We start from the raw sequence: 21,041 nt of genomic DNA on the forward strand, positions 1-21,041 counted from the left end.
TTTCCATTCAACCTCAACTACGATATCTAGGTGATGAGATAATTCATGCTTAATTTTTCATTTGGTGACCCTGGTATGTATAATTTTTTTACCCACTCTGGTATTTTTAACAACTTACACACTTACATGTTGATAGACTATTGCATAAATTTAATAAAATCTCAAGATCATCTAAAGTGCCGATCTGGAGGTCGTGTCCACATAGAAAAATGCTTTTCAGTTCAACTTTCTAAAGCGAGACGGTGATGTTGAAACTAAAATAGATGAGCTATATCCAATTAAAGACATGTCACAAATATGTAGTGCTGAATGAAGGGTTTTACTTTACCTAGACCATGACACGGTAAATATGAGTTTGAAATTTACACGGTTATTGTTTGCATATATTTTATTTTTATGCAATATTTATAATTGTTTTGTAGGTGTATCCAATTAAAGACATGTCACAAATATGTAGTGCCTCCTTGTCTCCCTCTCCTCCTGCGGTGATAGCTTTCTCGAGGAGATGAGCGTGTCGCCCCCACGATCGGCCTACCTCCGCTGGCCCCGCGTGCACCACCACCATCGTGTGGGAGAGGTAGTAACAACTCGCCTGAGGCCAACCCCCGGTGGGGGGGGGGGCAGTTATGACTCGCCCGAGGCAAAGCCAAAACAGGACAGGCAGTCACGACTCTTCCTAGGCCACTCTCGGGCCGGAGACACAATCATGACTTGTCCGAGGCCAAGCCCGGGCAGGAGACGTAGTCATGACTCGCCCGAGGCCACCTTTGGGCGTGAGGCGCAGTCATGACTCGCTCAAAGCCATGCCCAGATGGGACAGGCAGTCACGAGTCACCCGAGGCCAAGCCCAGGCGAGAGACACAAACACGACTTACCCGAGGCCACTCTCTGGTGGGAGAGGCAGTGACAACTCGCTTGAGGCCAAGCCTACACGGGACAAACAGTCACGACATGTCTTAGGACACTCTTGGGCAGGAGACATAGGCACGAGTCACCCGAGACCATGCCCAGGTGGGACAAGCAGCCACGACTCTCCCGTGGCCACCCTCGGGCGGGACAAGCAAACACGACTTGCCCGAGGACAACCCCGGGCGGTACTGGCAATAACGACTCGCCCGAGGCAACCCTGGGCGGGAAAGGCAGTAATGATTCGCTCGAGGGCAACCCTGGGTGGGAGAGGCAGTCACGATTCACTCGAGGCCATCCTCGGAGGGAGAGGCAGTCACGACTCGCCCAAGGTCATCCTCGGGTGGGAGAGGCAGTCACGACTCGCCCGAGGCCACCCTCAGGCGGGTGACACAATCACGACTCGTCCGAGGCCAAGCCTGAGCAGGACAGGCAGCCACGACTCGCCTGAGGCCATTCTCGGGCGAGACAGGCAGTCACGACTCGCCCGAGGCCAAGCCTCAGCGGGAGACGCAGTCACGACTCAACCGAGGCCAAGCCCTGGCTGGACAGTCAGTCACGACTCGCCTGAGGCCACCCTCGGGTGGGACAGACAGTCATGACTCGCCCAAGGGCAACCCCGAGCGGGAGACATAGTCACGACTCGTCCGTGGCCATCCTCAGGTGGGACAGATAGTCACAACTCGCCTGAGGCCATCCGCGGGCGGGACAAGCAGTAATGACTCGCCCGAGGCCATCCGCGAGTGGGATAGACAGTCACGACTGGCCCAAGGCCAACCTCCGGCAAGACAGGTAGTCACAACTCGCCCGAGGCCATCCTCCGGTGGGATACGTAGTCATGACTCGCTCAAGACCACTCTCGGGCGGGAGAGGCTGTCAAGAATCACCCAAGGCCAAGCCCGCGCGGGAGACGCAGTCACGACTCGCCTGAGGTCACCCTCGAGCGGGAGACATAACCATGACTCGTCTAAGGCCAAGCCCGGGCATCAGACGCAGTCACGACTCGCCTAAGGCCACTTTGGCAGAACTGTCCGCACCCGGACTCCTCCACCTCTTCCTGCTTCTCGCTCTAACCGCGCCACGTTCCACATGTCGCGGCCTCCATCCACCTAACGCAATTCGCAGTCCCACACACCCGACGTCCCCCCCCCCCCCCGAGCCCACCTCCCAATGTCACCTCCCTCGCATGTCGACCCGACGCGTGAAGTTTGGTTGATAACATCACTAAACAATGATCTATACATAAACAAGTGTCACCCTGCCGGTTGATTACCTCATTAAATAATGACCTATGCCTGCATAAGTATTACCCGTTGCAACGCACGGGTATATACCTAGTTTTATATGTGTCTATTACCATCAGCAGCAACATTTACAGATTAGATAAAACAAGAGTGGCTAGAATGCAACCGCACAGAAGCCCGAGTTTCCGTTCCCAGCAACCCAGGCAGGCAGACACAATGAAAAATGATTGAAATACTGCGAGTGTGGCAAACAAACTAGCTAGTTCCAATTTTGAGCACTGCTACTTTACATAAGTAAATGACCAAACCTATCACCAAAAAGGAAATTGTGTACACAAAATGGAAGAAAAAACACAGGACGAAATACGCGAGAAATTCCAGGACACAGCGGCGGTCACGCGTTTTCTGACGGCTGACCTGATTGGGAGCACGCCGCTGCCGTTGGAGTTGACGCCCCGGCCTGGAGCCACCGTCATCGAGGGGGGATTGCCGCGTTCGGCGCCGCTCGCGGTGACGGTCGGCCTCGCACTCGCTACTGGTGGTGGTGGAAGCCTCGCACTCGCTATCGCTAGTCGCTACTGATGGTTCCAAGAGCAAAGGCCCATGTTGTTTGGGATCCAGTAGGCCCAATCAAGCCGTTGACTCCGAGGAGAGCCGCTTCCGATGTCCTCGCCTCTTGCCGACACCTTCACCCACTCCCAGCAGGCCAGCACACATTGGCGACGCTTCTCGCCGGAGAAGGGTGGGCGGAGGATGCCCTGCCTGGCCCCTGCCAATTGACGGCCACATGGCTTCTTCTAGCAGGTCAGCAGCCCCTTATCCCCCCCCCCCCCCCCCCCCCCCCCGATCGAGATTCAGTTTAGAAATCCAGGCCAAAAAGTGGAATCTTAAAATGCCGGAACAAATCTGACCTTATATGCAGGCAAGTAGATAAACCTACCACGACGAGCAAACGCAGATCTGTAGCCTAGTCGTTCGGGGTGGTCGAATGGCAGACCCAGTGACCATTGCTGCAGTGGGCTGGGGCATCGCTGCTGTAGGCTGGCTCGTCTCGCCCATCATCACCAGGCTTCTCAACAAAGCCTTTTCCTACCTCGGTGTCGACGGAGCCAAGAAGCTGAAAGAGCTCGAGACTAAAGTTTTACAGCTGGAGCTGTTGATGGAAGCGGTTGAGGAGAGTCCTCGCAGAAACCAGCTGGAGAGATTGTTTCAGGATCTCAGGTCTGCCTTCTACGAGGCTGAAGACATCCTGGACGATGTCGAGTACTGCAGTCTGGAAAGGCAGGCCTTATCTTTATCTCACCCCGGTGACAAGTTGGATTCCCAGAGCATGCCTTCTAGTGGCAAGAACTGGGTGAGCAAGATCCACTCTGCCCTGCCCAAGATGTTATAAATAAATGCGACACAAATAGGATCAATCACAGAGAAGACACGGATTTAACGTGGAAAACCCCTCCAAAGTGAAGGGGAAAAAACCACGGGCGCCGGCCGGCAACTTCTCACTATTTTTGGGTGGTTACAGATCGCAGGAGATTTACAATAGAGATAGATATCTCCTGCGGCTTACAAAGATATTTTGGATCACAAACTCAACAAACTCCACCTTGAGACAAATTCCTTGTAGCATCATAATAGCAACCTCCACCTTAAACAAATACATCATCATCTTGCCGGCGCCAACAGCCACTAAGGGCTAATTTATAATACCAACTAAGTTTGAGCATAGCTCAAACTTAGCAACAGAAACATGCTTCGTCATCATATCAGCTGGATTATTATCAGTACTGATCTTGCATACCTTCACCAACCCTTTATCAATGATATCACGAATGAAGTGATAACGAATATCAATATGTTTGGATTTCTCAGTAATCATCTGATCTTTGGTGAGATGAATGGCACTCTGGCTATCACAATAGATGGTAATGCAAGACTTAATTCCACATAGCTCTGAATATATACCTTTCAACCATAAGGCTTCCTTAGTAACTTCTGCAATTGCCATATACTCAGCTTCTGTGGTAGACAAAGCAACAGTATCCTGTAAACGAGCTTTCCAACTCACAGCACAATCTCCAATAGTAAAGACATAACCTGAAAGAGATCTCCTCCTGTCTAAATCACCACCATAATCTGAATCAACATAGCCAATCAGACCATCTCCAGATTTACCAAAACATAAACAAGCACTAGAAGAACCACGTAGATATCTGAAAATCCACTGAACAGCTTTCCAATGCTCTTTACCAGGATTAGACATGTATCTAGCAACAACGCTCATAGCATGAGACAAATCAGGACGAGAACAAACCATAGCATACATGAGTGACCCAACAGCACTAGAGTATGGAACTTTTGACATATATTCAAGCTCAGCATCAGTTTCAGCACACTGTTTAGCAGACAGTTTAAAATGAGGAGCCAACGGAGTACTCACAGGTTTAGTATTTTGCATGTTGAAACGACGAAGGACCTTCTCAATATAATTCTTCTGGCTCAAGTACAGCAGTCCAGACTTCCTATCCCTGACTATCTCTATGCCAAGGATTTTCTTTGCAGCACCCAGATCCTTCATATCAAATTCGCTACTAAGCTGTGCCTTTAAAGCAGTGATTTCCTTCATGCTCTTGGCAGCAATCAACATATCATCAACATATAGCAGCAAATATGTAGGTGATCCATTAACAAATTTTAGATAAACACAACTATCATATTGAGACCTCTGAAAGCCCTTAGAAAGCATAAATGAATCAAACCTCTTATACCATTGTCTGGGAGATTGTTTCAGACCATATAAGGACTTCTTCAACCTGCACACATAGTCTTCTTTTCCAGGAACAATGAACCCCTCTGGCTGGTCCATATAAATGTCCTCCTCCAAATCACCATGTAAGAAAGCAGTTTTCACATCTAACTGTTCAAGCTCATAGTCATGTACAGCAACAAGACTAAGAAAGGTACGAATTGAACTATGCTTGACAACAGGAGAATAGACATCAGAGTAATCAATTCCTGGAATCTGACTAAAACCTTTTGCAACTAGCCTTGCTTTAAAGCGCGGAGGCTCTTTTGGAGTCATACCTTCTTTTCTTTTGAAGATCCATTTGCACTTAATTGCCTTTTTACCAGAAGGCAGCCGAGCTAGTTCCCAAGTGCCATTCTTATCAAGAGACTCCATTTCTTCATGCATAGCACCCATCCACTTTTCACTATCAGTACACAATATAGCTTCTGAATAATTCAATGGTTCCTGAACATTATCAACTTCTTCAGCAACAGCTAAAGCAAAAGCAACATTGCACTCTTGAATCAGTCTTTGGGGCCGTACTATCTGCCTCCTAGTTCGGCCTTCAGCAAGAGACTGGGGATGAGACTCCACAACAGGTGATGAAATTTCAGAAACAGAATTTTCAGCAGGTTCAGCAGATGGTGGAGCATGATCATCAACATCCCCTCCGTGCTCCACCTGCACACTGATAGACTCAGAATTCTGGTTAGTAGCATGATCATCAACATCCCCTCCGGCCCAAGCCTCCCGGCGACGGGCCTCCGCTTCGCTCGCCAACTTGGCCGCCTTCTTCAGAATTTGGATCACAAACTCAACACAAGACGTCACGCCTAAAAAGACAGGTATTTTCCCAAGTTTATTGTGACTGTTCACCAGATATGTTCCCATTTTTATCAATACATTTCCAACTTAAATGAGTCTACTTGTTTATATATTTAGCCAAACAAATCCTTTACATCTGTTGGTGCCCCAAGTTTATTGTGCCTATCTCATCCAGGTTACATCTACATTATCGGTCTTATGTGCAATGAAGTTTAGTGTCAGCCTTCCTGTGAATGCAGAAGTCTTATTTTCTTTAAATCTGTATTGATTCCGAGGCAAAAGAAGAAGATGTGTATCCCCAGGCAAAAGTTCCTCTTAGAAAATCTCATGCTACTATTTTTATTGTACAGGTAAACGGTGCTACTTCAAATGGCCCACCTCTTAGGGTGTCAAAAATGGAGCTCAGTAAAATCCTGGAGAAAATAGAAAATATTGTGACTGAAGCACACAAAATTTTGCAGCTTTTGAACTTGCCAAGCGGCAGTAATGTTGACAAGAGACAAATTGTTGCTGAGAATTCACGCGGTGCAGTCACTACTGTGGCCCCTCCACGTTTAGTAATTGGCCGCGACGAGGATCGCGTCAAGGTCATATCTATGCTTCGTGAGACACTTGATGATGGTCAACAGGATCGCAGCGGTGCTAAACCATACTCTACAATTGGCATTTATGGCATTCCTGGGTCTGGTAAATCTACCCTCGCACAGTATGTTTGCGCCCATGAGGAAGACAATATCCACTTTGACATTGTCATCTGGGTCCATGTGTCGCAGAAATTTAGTGTGCGAGCCGTTTTGAGGGAGATGATCGAGCAGGGTTTTGAGGGAGAAAGCATCGAGACCGAGGAGAGTTTCAGATGGTCGGAGCTGAGATTGCGAAAAAGCTCAAGCGGTCACCTCTAGCTGCCAGAACAGTGGGAAGACAGTTATGTATAAGACCAAACATCGAGTTTTGGAGGAATACTCGGGATCGAGACCTTCTGGACGAGACAATGGGAGCTCTGTGGTGGAGCTACCAGCATCTAGATGAGCAGGTCAGGCGATGCTTTTCTTATTGCAGTATTTTTCCCAGGAGGCATTGGCTGGACCCTGAGTATTTAGTCAGGTTGTGGGTGGCAGAAGGATTTGTCACCAGCCGCAATACAGGGGAGGAACTGGAGGCTGTTGGTCGAGGCTACTTTGATGAGTTAGTGTCAGCCTCATTTCTGCAACCAGTAGATGGTGACAAGGAACGCTATACGATCCATGATCTGTTGCATGACTTGGTAAGTAAAGTAGCTGGAAGTGACTGCTTCAGAGCTGACAATGGCTGGGAAGGAGAATTTCCTCAGGATGTCCGTCATCTTTGGGTTGAGAACTGTAAACTAGACTTGATTGCCCACAAGATTACCAGACTGAAAAAGCTACGCACCCTGATCATTTCTGCTGGTGAGAATGACACGCCAGTTGAGGAAAAAGCCTTGTTGGAAAATATTTTCACGGGTGTGACGACATTGCGGGTGCTCCAGATAACACCCTGGACAGCAGGAACTCTCTCATTCCCAGCATCTGTCGGGCGGCTAAAGCATCTACGCTATCTTTCTGTCGGTAGGCATATTGGCGGTACTAAGGTGATTCTGCCAAGTACGGTTGTTTTGGGACTGTACCATCTGCAGCTTTTGGATTGCCCTTCTGTAGCCTTCTCCTCCTGCGAAGATATTGTTAAGGGCCTGTTCGGTTGTACCGGAATGAGCCAGGATTCATTCCAGCTCATCAAAATCTATATAAATTAGAGAAGTAATCCAGCTAGGAATTAATCCGGGGCTCCAATCCGAAACAACCGAACAGGGCCTAAGCTGGTTAGCTTGAGGCACCTACTGTGCTCATCAGGATCTCTGAATGTACCAAACATAGGCAGGATTGTGTCACTCCGAACTCTTCGATGCTTCAGGGTAAAGAAGAAGGCAGGCTACGAGTTGTGGCAGCTGAAGCACCTCAACAAGCTTGAGAAGAAGCTAGTGATCCGCGGCCTTCAGAACGCTGGACGCAAGGGAGAGGCTCCAGAAGCCAATCTAGCTGCCAAGGAACGGCTCACAAGCCTAGCCCTTGAGTGGGACAGTGATGCGCCGCTGAGCTGCGGCGCGGACCTCCAAGCAGAGGTACTGGAGGGCCTCTGCCCTCCGTTGCACCTCGAAAAACTGCGGCTCTGTTGGTACGGCGGCTCGAGGTACCCAGACTGGATTGTTGGTGTGCGATGCCTTTGTCTCTACCGGTGCAGCCGACTAGGCGCCTTTCATGGATGCTCCCCCCGTCTTGTCAAACTGAAAATTTTAGAGTGCGGCTGGGATGCCTTGCCAGATAACATGGAGCACCTCGCCTCACTCCGGAAGTTGGTTATTGACGGCTGCAAGGATCTACGGTCGCTTCCAGAGCTGCCTCGCTCTCTGCTGCACCTTAAGATCTCCGGCTGCGATGGCGAGGTCATGAGGTCATGCAAAACGGTTGGACATCCCAATCGCAAAAGGATACAGCACGTTCGCACAGTAATCATCGGATGGGAATCACTTCCCAGAGCAGAGCTATTAGATCACTTTGAGAGCGAGCCTGTGGTGCCGGAGAAAGAGAAGGAGATCGCCGCCCTTGTTAAAAAGTTGCTCGTGATGCTTGGCCTTCTACTACTTTGCATGTTCAGTGTGATTGCAAGGTTGCTTGTGGGCTCTTTCCTGCTCCCAGCTCCGCTGGTCGTCGTAATTTTGCTGCTTGTGGTATGGATAATTTTGACACTCTAGAGGCCTGTGAAATCGGTTATGCCTGGTGCCGTTAAACACGGACACTACTCTCTATCAATTTTCTTCTCTTCTCTATGGATATTATGTTTGCTTGCCTATATCTACTCGACCAGTCTGAGAAAAGATACTATGTAGTTGTTTGTATGGAAAAAATGTTGTATAAGATAAAAAACGAATATAAAGCTATGACCTTTTTTTTTGTTTTTGGATGAGTATACTTTTAGTGTTTTTGTTTAGCTAGAGATGCTAGTGTGTTTGCTTGTTGTTGTGCACAGTTTGTGGTACTGTGTATGGCCTAACGCTCCGGCGGCCCTGAAGTTGAGACGGAAAGGGTGGTTGCGGACAGTCCGTTCTTAGAAGCGGACAGTCCACGATTAGATCAGACGGATTAACTTCTATCTCCACACATGTTTATCTCTTTAAATACGTGTGAGTTATTAGAAGTGCTGAGCTAGCTCTGCATGTACATACATAAATAAAAAATCTCAAGAAAGTCCCTAGATCAAACAAATAAATAAACAAAGGAAACAAAGAGCAGAAACGAATCAAAGGATCCAGATCCACACCTAGATAGATACAATAATATAGGCAATCAGATGTATTGGTGCGATCGTGCAATTAAACAATCTCTACGTTTGATCCTATATATATATTATTATTAAGATATTATCACCGCATGATTTATAATCAATGACACAAATTGCTTGATCCTATAAAATATAGGGATTTGTCCCCTATAATGCATGTACGAGACTACTGGTTGTTGTTGTCGTCGTGTCTTCTTCTTCCTAATCAGTAACGATAGGAATCAGTCAACGATAGCATGTTCTCTTGCTGTTCGTCAGCGGCGGTGGCGGCGGCGCCAGCATCGTCAGCAGCAAAGGACGGTCGCCAACGCCAAGCACACCACCAGCTGCGGCCACCACAGGCCCGCCGAGCAGAAGCGATGATCTTCGGCACGAACAAAGAGTGCAGCACGTAAAGACCGTACGGGTCGTCTAGCTCAGCGACGGCGACGCCGACCAGGTCGGTCCCCGCGTACAGCCTCGCCCGGTCTCCAACGAAGAACGTGCAGATGCCCTGCCTCGCGAGCTGCCGGACGCTGATGAGGCCGTCGTCCCTGAGCTCTGGCAGGAGGTAGACGTTCGGGATCGTGAAGCGGTCGAGTACCCGTATGTCACCGATCTTGTTGACGGTCATCTTGTTTCCGCCGTGCGCCGCCGCCGTCACCAACAGCTCCTCCGGCGCGTCGCGGAGGTCGGAGAGGAGGCTGGGGTCACGCACGATGTGGACGCTGGCGCCTGAATCCAACTTGAGCGCTGGCCACAGCGAAGAGATGCCACCGTCGCCAGGTTCTGCCGGATGTGCCGGTGCGGACGCAGTGTGAGCAGACATTTGTCGTCCACGCTTGCCGGCGTTCCTCTTGCACGGTTGGACCCACCACCAGCGCTGGATTCGGCGGCGGCGAGGGGAGAGATGCGTTGTGTTGACGAGCAGGGGACGCGGCGTCGCCACTCGATCGATCTATATATATATCGATCGGGTTTTCTGTTCGATGATCGATCTATATATCCAACCGCCGCTAGCGAGTTTCACGGACGCTGCTGGCAGTCCGCATATATCCGCGTTCTAGCCCCCCCCCCCCCCCCCACCCCCCCCCCCCCCCCCCCCATACATGTAAAGTTAGCAAACATGTTTGCGAGTACTGCAGTCAGCAGCAGACTTTTAATTATGGGAAAAGCTAACGGACGCGCGCGTGTTTCTTTGCCTGTTTGTGCTCGCCTTGTGCACCGTCCGATTGTTCACTGTTTGATTTTGGGATTCTCGCGCCTCTTCATTTTCCAGTTTGTCCTGTCGCTCGTGCGTTCCCCAGTGGCCAGCTGAAAGGGAATTTGGGTTACACCTAGTTCATATATAATTTTGGTGGTTGAATTGCCCAACACAAATCTTTGGACTAACTAGTTTGCCCAAGTGTATAGATTATACAGGTGTAAAAGGTTCACTCTCAGCCAATAAAAAGACCAAGTTTTGGATTCAACAAAGGAGCAAAGGGGCAACCGAAGGCACCCCTGGTCTGGCGCACCGGACTGTCCGGTGTGCCACCGGACATGTCCGGTGCACCAGGGGGATTCAGACTCAAACTCGCTACCTTCGGGAATTTCCAGAGGCGACTCGGCTATAATTCACCGGACTGTCCGGTGTACACCGGACTGTCCGGTGTACACCGGACAGTGTCCGGTGCGCCAAGGGAGGTCGGCCTCAGGAACTCGCCAGCGTCGGGAAACTCCAACGGCTCGTCCACTATAATTCACCGGACTGTCCGGTGTGCACCGGACTGTCCGGTGCGACTCCAGAGCAACGGCTACTTCGCGCCAACGGCTACCTGTTGTAGCATTTAATGCGCGCACAGCGCGCACAGGAGTCAGAATCGCCCATGCTGGCACACCGGACAGCCAACAGTACCTGTCCGGTGTGCACCGGACACCCTGGCGGGCCCACAAGTCAGAAGCTCCAACGGTCTGAATCCAACGGCATTGATGACGTGGCAGGGGGCACCGGACTGTCCGGTGTGCACCGGACTGTCCGGTGCGCCATCGAACAGACAACCTCCCAACGGCCATTTTTGGTGGTTGGAGCTATAAATACCCCAACCACCCCACCATTCATTGCATCCAAGTTTTCCCACTTCTCAACCACTTACAAGAGCTAGGCATTCAATTCTAGACACATACAAAGAGATCAAATCCTCTCCAATTCCACACAAGGCTTTAGTGATTAGCGAGAGAGATTTGCCGTGTTCTTTTGAGCTCTTGCGCTTGGATTGCTTCTTTTCTTTCTCACTTGCTCTTGTGATCAACACTCAATTGTAATCAAGGCAAGAGGCACCAATTGTGTGGTGGCCCTTGCGGGGAAGTTTTGTTCCCGGCTTTAATTTGAGAAGAGAAGCTCACTCGGTCCGAGGGACCGTTTGAGAGAGGGAAGGGTTGAAAGAGACCCGGCCTTTGTGGCCTCCTCAACGGGGAGTAGGTTTGAAAGAACCGAACCTCGGTAAAACAAATCCGCGTGTCACACACTTCGTTATTCGCTTGCGATTTGTGCCCTCTCTCGCGGACTCGTTTATACTTCTAACGCTAACCCGGCTTGTAGTTGTGTTTATATTTGTAAATTTCAGTTTCGCCCTATTCACCCCCCCTCTAGGCGACTATCAATTGGTATCAGAGCCCGGTGCTTCATTAGAGCCTAACCGCTCGAAGTGATGTCGGGAGATCACGCCAAGAAGGAGAAGGAGACCGGCGAAAAGCCCACTACAAGCCACGGGAGCACTTCATCGGAAGAGTCCCGCACCAAGAGGAAGGAGAAGAAGAAGGACTCCTCCAAACGGAAGGAGAAAAAGTCTTCCTCTTCTCACCACAAAGAGAAGAAGGAAAAATCTTCTTCCCACAAGCCGCATCGGAAAGGTGACAAGCACAAGAGGATGAGGAAAGTGGTCTACTACGAGACCGACACTTCATCAACATCGACCTCCGACTCCGATGCGCCCTTCGTCACTTCTAAGCGCCAAGAGCGCAAGAAGTATAGTAAGATTCCCCTACACTACCCTCGCATTTCTAGACATACTCCATTACTTTCCGTTCCATTAGGAAAACCGCCAACCTTTGACGGTGAAGATTATGCTAGGTGGAGTGATTTAATGAAATTTCATCTAACCTCACTCCACAAAAGTATATGGAATGTTGTTGAGTTTGGAGCGCAGGTACCATCCATAGGGGATAAGGATTACGATGAGGATGAGGTGGCCCAAATCGAGCACTTCAACTCTCAAGCAACAACGATACTCCTCGCCTCTTTAAGTAGAGAGGAGTATAACAAAGTACAAGGGTTGAAGAGCGCCAAGGAGGTTTGGGATGTGCTCAAAACCGCACACGAGGGAGATGAGCTCACCAAGATCACCAAGCGGGAAACGATCGAGGGGGAGCTCGGTCGGTTCCGGCTTCGCAAAGGGGAGGAGACACAACACATGTACAACCGGCTCAAGACCTTGGTGAACCAAGTGCGCAACCTCGGGAGCGTAAAATGGGATGACCATGAAGTGGTTAAGGTTATTCTAAGATCTCTTATTTTCCTTAACCCTACTCAAGTTCAATTAATTCGTGGTAATCCTAGATATACTAAAATGACCCCCGAGGAAGTAATCGGGCATTTTGTAAGTTTTGAGTGCATGATCGAAGGCTCGAGGAAGATCAACGAGCTTGATGATCCATCTACATCCGAGGCTCAACCCGTCGCATTCAAGGCGACGGAAGAAAAGAAGGAGGAGTCTACCCCAAGTCGACAACCAATAGACGCCTCCAAGCTTGACAATGAGGAAATGGCGCTCGTCATCAAGAGCTTCCGCCAAATCCTCAAGCAAAGGAGAGGGAAAGACTACAAGTCCCGCTCCAAGAAAGTTTGCTACAAGTGTGGTAAGCCCGGTCACTTTATTGCAAAATGTCCATTATCAAGTGACAGTGACAGGGATAACGACAAGAAGGGCAAGAGGAGAGAAAAGAAGAGGTACCACAAAAAGAAGGGAGGCGATGCCCATGTTTGTCGGGAATGGGATTCCGACGAAAGCTCAAGCGACTCCTCCGACGACGAGGACGCCGCGAACATCGCCGTCACCAAGGGACTCCTCTTCCCCAACGTCGGCCACAAGTGCCTCATGGCAAAGGACGGCAAAAAGAAGGTAAAATCAAGATCCTCCACTAAATATGAAACCTCTAGTGATGATAATGCTAGTGATGAGGAAGATAATTTGCGTACTCTCTTTGCCAATCTTAACATAGAACAAAAAGAAAAATTAAATGAATTAATTAGTGCTATTCATGAAAAGGATGACCTTTTGGATTCCCAAGAGGATTGTCTAATTAAAGAAAACAAGAAACATGTTAAGGTTAAAAATGCTTATGCTCTAGAAATTGAGAAATGTGAAAAATTATCTAGTGAGCTAAGCACTTGCCGTGAGATGATTGACAACCTTAGGAATGAAAATGCTAGTTTAAATGCTAAGGTTGATTCACATGTTTGTAATGTTTCAATTCCTAATCCTAGAAATAATAATGATAATTTGCTTGCTAGGATTGAAGAATTAAACATTTCACTTGCTAGCCTTAGAGTAGAAAATGAAAATTTAATTGCTAAGGCTAAAGAACTAGATGTTTGCAATGCTACCATTTCCAATCTTAGAGATAAAAATGATATTCTTCATGCTAAGATTGTTGAACTTAATTCTTGCAAACCCTCTACATCTATTGTTGAGCATGTATCTATTTGTACTAGATGTAGAGATGTTGATATTGATGCTATTCATGATCATATGGCTTTAATTAAACAACAAAATGATCACATAGCAAAACTAGATGCTAAAATTGCCGAGCACAACTTAGAAAATGAGAAATTTAAATTTGCTCGTAGCATGCTTTATAATGGGAGACGCCCGGGCATCAAGGATGGCATTGGCTTCCAAAGGGGAGACAATGTCAAACTTAATGCCCCTCCTAAAAGATTGTCTAATTTTGTTAAGGGCAAGGCTCCCATGCCTCAGGATAACGAGGGTTACATTTTATACCCTGTCGGTTATCCCGAGAGCAAGATTAGGAGAATTCATTCTAGGAAGTCTCACTCTGGCCCTAATCATGCTTTCATGTATAAGGGTGAGACATCTAGCTCTAGGCAATCAACCCATGCTAAGTTGCCTAGAAAGAAAGCTCCTAGTGCATCAAATGATCATAATATTTCATTTAAAACTTTTGATGCATCTTATGTTTTGACTAACAAATCCGGCAAGGTAGTTGCCAAATATGTTGGGGGCAAACACAAGGGGTCAAAGACTTGTGTTTGGGTACCCAAAGTTCTTGTATCTAATGCCAAAGGACCCAAAACCATTTGGGTACCTAAAATCAAGAACTAAACTTGTTTTGTAGGTTTATGCATCCGGGGGCTCAAGTTGGATACTCGACAGCGGGTGCACGAACCACATGACTGGTATCATTTTCTTAGGGATCACCAACAAAAGGGAGATATCGAGATTTCTTATATTAACACTAAAGATCAATTAGCCGATATCTTTACCAAGCCACTTGATGAACAATCTTTTACCAAACTTAGGCATGAGCTCAATATTCTTGATTCTAGAAATTTCTTTTGCTAACTTGCACACATAGCTCATTTATATACCTTTGATCCTTTCTCTTTCATATGCTATGACTAATGTGTTTTTCAAGTGTATTTCAAACCAAGTCATAGGTGTATTGAAAGGAAATTGGAGTCTTTGGCGAAGACAAAGGCTTCCACTCCGTAACTCATCCTTCGCCATCGCTCCAAGAAAAGGACCTTGTCTTTGGGGGAGAGAGTAAGAGCCCAAAGCTAAAAGATCGGACTTCGTCTTTGGTATAATCTCAACTCATTTTTTTGACCAAAGGGGAAGAAAGCACTTCGAGAGCTCTAATGATTCCGTTTTTGGCGATTCATGCCAAAGGGGGAGAAAGTAAGAGCCCAAAGCAAAAGGACCGCACCACCACCAATTTCAAAATCTTAAGTGTTGAATATTTTCAATTGGTATCCTATTGTGTTAAAAAGGGGGAGAAAGTAGTATTTCAAAATGATATATCAAAACCCTCTTGAACACTAAGAGGAGGATCTCATTTAGGGGGAGTTTTTGTTTAGTCAAAGTAAGAGCATTTGAAACAGGGCGAGAAAATTTCAAATCAATCTTGAAAATGGTTTGCAAACTCTTATTCATTTACCTTTGACTATTTGCAAAAGAACTTAGAAAAGATTTACAAAAGATTTTGCAAAAACAAAACATGTGGTGCAAGCGTGGTCCAAAATGTTATATAATAAAGAAACAATCCATGCATATCTTGTAAGTATTTATATTGGCTCAATTCCAAGCAACCTTTACACTCATATTATGCAAACTAGTTCAATTATGCACTTCTATATTTGCTTTGGTTTGTGTTGGCATCAATCACCAAAAAGGGGGAGATTGAAAGGGAATTTGGGTTACACCTAGTTCATATATAATTTTGGTGGTTGAATTGCCCAACACAAATCTTTGGACTAACTAGTTTGCCTAAGTGTATAGATTATACAGGTGTAAAAGGTTCACTCTCAGCCAATAAAAAGACCAAGTTTTGGATTCAACAAAGGAGCAAAGGGGCAACCGAAGGCACCCCTGGTCTGGCGCACCGGACTGTCCGGTGTGCCACCGGACATGTCCGGTGCACCAGGGGGACTCAGACTCAAACTCGCTACCTTCGGGAATTTCCAGAGGCGACTCGGCTATAATTCACCGGACTGTCCGGTGTACACCGGACAGTGTCCGGTGCGCCAAGGGAGGTCGGCCTCAGGAACTCGCCAGCGTCGGGAAACTCCAACGGCTCGTCCACTATAATTCACCGGACTGTCCGGTGTGCACCGGACTGTCCGGTGCGACTCCAGAGCAACGACTACTTCGCGCCAACGGCTACCTGCTGTAGCATTTAATGCGCGCACAGCGCGCACAGGAGTCAGAATCGCCCATGCTGGCACACCGGACAGCCAACAGTACCTGTCCGGTGTGCACCGGACACCCTGGCGGGCCCACAAGTCAGAAGCTCCAACGGTCTGAATCCAACGGCATTGATGACGTGGCAGGGGGCACCGGACTGTCCGGTGTGCACCGGACTGTCCGGTGCGCCATCGAACAGACAGCCTCCCAACGGCCATTTTTGGTGGTTGGAGCTATAAATACCCCAACCACCCCACCATTCATTGCATCCAAGTTTTCCCACTTCTCAACCACTTACAAGAGCTAGGCATTCAATTCTAGACACATACAAAGAGATCAAATCCTCTCCAATTCCACACAAGGCTTTAGTGATTAGCGAGAGAGATTTGCCGTGTTCTTTTGAGCTCTTGCGCTTGGATTGCTTCTTTTCTTTCTCACTTGCTCTTGTGATCAACACTCAATTGTAATCAAGGCAAGAGGCACCAATTGTGTGGTGGCCCTTGCGGGGAAGTTTTGTTCCCGGCTTTAATTTGAGAAGAGAAGCTCACTCGGTCCGAGGGACCGTTTGAGAGAGGGAAGGGTTGAAAGAGACCCGGCCTTTGTGGCCTCCTCAACGGGGAGTAGGTTTGAAAGAACCGAACCTCGGTAAAACAAATCCGCGTGTCACACACTTCGTTATTCGCTTGCGATTTGTTTTGCGCCCTCTCTCGCGGACTCGTTTATACTTCTAACGCTAACCCGGCTTGTAGTTGTGTTTATATTTGTAAATTTCAGTTTCGCCCTATTCACCCCCCCTCTAGGCGACTATCACCAGCGCTCTGCTCTCTGCCGCCTCTTCACTTTCTCAGTGCGGCTGCCGTCGTCGTTCCCAGGGCGGCTGCCGCGCGCGCCCCTGCCGCGCGCGCCCCTGCTGCCCTCCAGTGCGCGCCCCTGCTGCTGATGTGCCTGCTGCCGCGCGCGCCCTGCTGTGCTGCTGCCGCGCGCGATGAGTTGGAGTCGCGGGCGAGGTGGATCCGACGAGATCCATGGCGGAGGGCGAGGAGGCTCCGATGGATCTATGGCTGGGGGCGAGGTAGCTCCGACGAGGTACATGGCGCGGGTGGAGGCAGCTGCGATTCCGACGAGGTCCACGTCGGAGGGCGAGGAGGCCGTGACTGGATCTATGGCGGGGGGCGAGTGGGCTGCTGCAGGGTCCATGGTGGAGGAGAGGAAGGTCCGACGGGATCCATGGCTGGGGGTGGTGGAGCTGGCTGCGACGGTATCTACGGCGGGGGGCGAGGGTGTCCCGACAGGATCCATTTTCGCTGTCCGGCGACAGCAACCTGTTGTGAAGCAGGCGGGTCTGGTGTTCCACTGCGCGAAGGTTGTGTCCCGGCATCTGGTGGCACTGTCGATCCAGTGAGGATGCTCTTCATTTTACTTCATCTTTCCTGTGCTCGAGTATATTTTCCTAGTTCTACTGTTTTTTTGGATGTTCAGTATGCAGTGTGTGTTCTTCTGTTTCTATTAGCAAAGGAACAAATTATGCGATTCTAGTTAAAATTTGTCCCAGTATATTTGAGGATAGCATACGTATTGTTGAAATTTATATATAGTTAATGCATGCAATTTTGAAGTTGTAATTTAGCATTTAAATGTATGTGCGATGTCTGTGTCTTGGCGGAGATGAATGAGTGTGAGATGTCTGTGCTAACTGTGATGTGGTTCTTTTTATAAATAAAGGAAATCTAGGTTGCTGCCTGGATATAGCATAGCCGCTGTCCTTTAGGAGTTTTTTTGTTTGGAGCAGGTTCCATTATATCCAGGATTTGCATCATTGATAATCTGTTTTGTGTTTTGTGTTTATGTAAATAATCTAAGTTAGCTAAGTATAGTTGTTTGGAGTTATAATGTATTTTCTTAGTATATTTAGTTCTTGGAAATTGTTTATTTATATTCAGTTTTTTATTTACAATTTTTTTGTTATTTTTGCAGGGCATCATTTCCTCTCCTATGGTTAAGTTGATTGAAACTTTTGCTGTTTTTTGCAAGTCTCAGGTAGTTTGTTCTTTTTTATCTTCTTTTTTTCTGTACAAGTTCTCAATTGTATATTTTTTATATGCAGTTTTTTTCATGTGATTTTTGTTTATTTTTTTGTTACTTAATTTTGTTTTTTATTTTTTATCTCTAGAGAACTGCTTATAGGGAGAAGGTGTTAATTGAAGCAGAGAAACAATTTCTGCATGATTTCACTTTTTTCAAGGAAAAGTTATCAGTTGATTTTGGCCAAATAGTGGATGTCGAATGCATTGATAGTACTTGCCAAGTTCTGTGTGACAAGGTCAGGGGTTGTTGTTCAATTTGCAAGTCAAGGTGTACTGAAGCTATCATCGATTCTCTAAAAATTTTGGCTGAAGCAATGACTATTAAGCATCAGAAGTTTTTGAATTCCAACAACCTTCTGGCGAAAGATATGGATATTAAGTCAGATGAGAAAGCTACCAAAATTGATACCAATGTGCAGCCAGTTGATGTTAAGTCGAATGAGAAAGGGGCTGGTGTGGACATTGTTGAGGCTTCTCATGGAAAAGCTCATGTGGTTTTTAGCTAGATGATGCTGGGGTTATGGTTAATGAACTACTACTTACTACTAATTACCAGGTGCAAGTGTAACTTCTGATCTGCTTTTCGTCTACTGTGTCACTCCACTGTGTAGCAATCAGAGCAGTAACCTTACTAGTATCTCTGTTCAAACAAAGGAAGTGCACCATACAATCTACAGTTTAATCACCCTACCTGTGCCTTGCATCAGTTTTAAACGTTGGAGCTCATTCCTGTCAGTTTCTCTCTCCCTCTCTGAATTTTTGACAGCTCTACTTGGAGCAGGATCTACCATTTTCCCTGTGCATCTGAAAATCACGCTGTGCTATACATATAAATACTGCCAGTCTCCAGAGCTGGCTCTGCGTGCTGTCTGTCTGTCTGCCTAGCTGTGACTGTGAGCGAGCATCCGGGTTATCTGTCTGCCTAGCTGTGACTGTGTCTGTCATCCTATGTGGTCTAATATTACAATGACTTTATGAAGTTGTTGTGTTTCTGTTCTCTGTAACTAGACACAGGAGAGATTGTTCATCTTATATGCTGAATTGTTATGTTCATCCTATGTGGTCTAATATGTCTGTTATCCCAATGAATCAGGATTTCCAGGAGAACAGGTTGTTGATGTCATTTGTTAATTTCCATGAGCAAGAGAAGATCTCTAAAGAAATCGTAACACACGCTATAGAAAGCTGCATGAAGAAACAAGCAGATAACTTGTATTGTTTTTTTTGTATATTAGTTTTTTTTCTCTATTTTTAGAGAAAAAAACTACGTGTTTATTATGACCATTAGATCTTGATCTAGTGGATATGAGATGTGTGTGTTTTGTGTTTGCAAAACACACAGATTTTCCTTTAAAAGAAATCTGCGTGTTTTTTCAGCTAAAAACACACGTGTGTTTTTTGGGCAAAAATTGCCCATGTGCTGTATAGACAGTCCCTATAAGTTTTACTTTGTGTTCTTGCAAGATCTCATGCGCTTATTCAAACTACTAATTAAGGTCCGGCAACCTTGAGTCACTTGGGTTTAGGTGTGAAAACGAGTCAGGCTGTCGTTTACCGGATATGGATTCAGATACTTTTATATTCGGGACGAATACAGATAGTATCTAGATAGCACACCTTCAGATTCTGGTCTGATTTAGAGCGAAAACTGAATTGTATTATCCAATAAATATCTAGTATCTACATGTATCCTACCAATAATATTAATTTACGTCACTTATCCGTCGAATAAATATTTGGTCATATATCTGTCTCGTTTCTAACTATCTATATTTGATTATGAATCCGATTAAAATATATTAGAGTAAGATACAGGGTAACCTACTGTTCCTCTATATTCGTCCCATTTTTTCCTCTACTTGGCTGGGTTCTCAGACTCTGGTTGGAGATTACAGTTTTGTGACTTCATGTTACGTCGCTAAGCAATTGGACTTACTAACAGACATGAGCAAAAGGCGACAGATCCATACTGACGGCAACAAATGCAATCAGACTGAATGTTACATTCCAAAGGTTACAAAAAAAAAACAATATAACCATAAACGAGTACAGTATATATGTATATATATAGCCAAATCCTAATAATAAAGAGTAGCTACCGGCTCGCAGATAAACACCACGCATAAACAGTAGAAATGCAGCTGGTTGTGATATGATCACTGTTCAGAAAACGAACGTTCAGTAGCAAAAACCAGAATCAGAGACTTAGAATGAAATCAAAGATCGGGATCTCTTCTATATAAATATAATTTTATCTGCTCAATATACATATAGATATTTATTATCGGAAAAAGTATTAAAAAACTTCGGACTTTATGATATTAGAAACACTTAATTGAATGTCATACAGGAAGGAACACATGATAGAACAAGAATACGACTATATGAGATCGCTGCGCTATGTATAGCAATTAAATTGAAAGAATGATACGCTCGGTAGGACCGGATTTGTGCAGCGACGCGTATTCGTGTGCCCATGCTGCAATTGTAAATTATGTTGTATAGGTTATTAGGCTTTTGTTTTCCTTTGAAATTAACATATGTGCTGTTTAATTCACAAAATGTAACGTAAATAGTAATGATTTACATTCGAGTACTGGTGGTAACAAGTTTAAATATGTCAGTACCAATTTTTAGTATAGTAACTGATTACGATTGGACTTAAACCAATATGATTTAACGTTATTAGTTATTCATTGTGTTACAAATATGTAAACCAAATGACACCCTAGCTTCTTAGCATGTTTCAGTTTTTTTTGTCGTTTTTAGGTTAATAGGCTAAAATGAAGATATTTATATATTCTATCTTATCTATTTCAAACTTCATTACATGAAGAATACAGTCTATCTTGTTTATATACACGATATGCTGAAGACAATCTATACCTACTTTTCTGAT

The 21,041-nt window shown here is 46.4% G+C and overlaps 2 protein-coding genes across 5 annotated transcripts; one reads left to right on the forward strand and one right to left on the reverse strand.

The window, feature by feature from the left end:
- Nucleotides 1–2,153: 2,153 nt before the first annotated feature.
- Nucleotides 2,154–19,612, forward strand: LOC103652706 (putative disease resistance protein At3g14460). Of its 4 annotated transcripts, none has more exons than XM_035967156.1 (4): nucleotides 2,154–2,954; nucleotides 14,491–17,456; nucleotides 18,033–18,095; nucleotides 18,229–19,607. In XM_035967156.1, the coding sequence occupies exons 2-4, from the start codon at nucleotides 16,998–17,000 to the stop codon at nucleotides 18,646–18,648; spliced, it is 942 nt and encodes a 313-aa protein (XP_035823049.1). In that variant the 5' UTR covers nucleotides 2,154–2,954; nucleotides 14,491–16,997; the 3' UTR covers nucleotides 18,649–19,607. The 4 variants fall into 4 exon arrangements, 2 of the variants coding, with proteins under 2 accessions (XP_035823049.1, XP_035823048.1); XR_004857653.1 differs by lacking the exon at nucleotides 2,154–2,954 and having other exon boundaries at nucleotides 16,588–17,456; nucleotides 18,229–18,873; nucleotides 19,236–19,612; XR_004857652.1 differs by lacking the exon at nucleotides 2,154–2,954 and having other exon boundaries at nucleotides 16,588–17,456; nucleotides 18,229–18,698; nucleotides 19,236–19,612.
- LOC103652707 (uncharacterized) lies at nucleotides 9,101–10,331 on the reverse strand. Its single transcript, XM_008679656.4, has one exon. The coding sequence runs from the start codon at nucleotides 9,920–9,922 to the stop codon at nucleotides 9,320–9,322; it is 603 nt and encodes a 200-aa protein (XP_008677878.1). The 5' UTR covers nucleotides 9,923–10,331; the 3' UTR covers nucleotides 9,101–9,319.
- Nucleotides 19,613–21,041: the final 1,429 nt, after the last annotated feature.

Source organism: Zea mays, chromosome 4, assembly GCF_902167145.1.
Source record: "Zea mays cultivar B73 chromosome 4, Zm-B73-REFERENCE-NAM-5.0, whole genome shotgun sequence".
NCBI lineage: Eukaryota > Viridiplantae > Streptophyta > Magnoliopsida > Poales > Poaceae > Zea > Zea mays.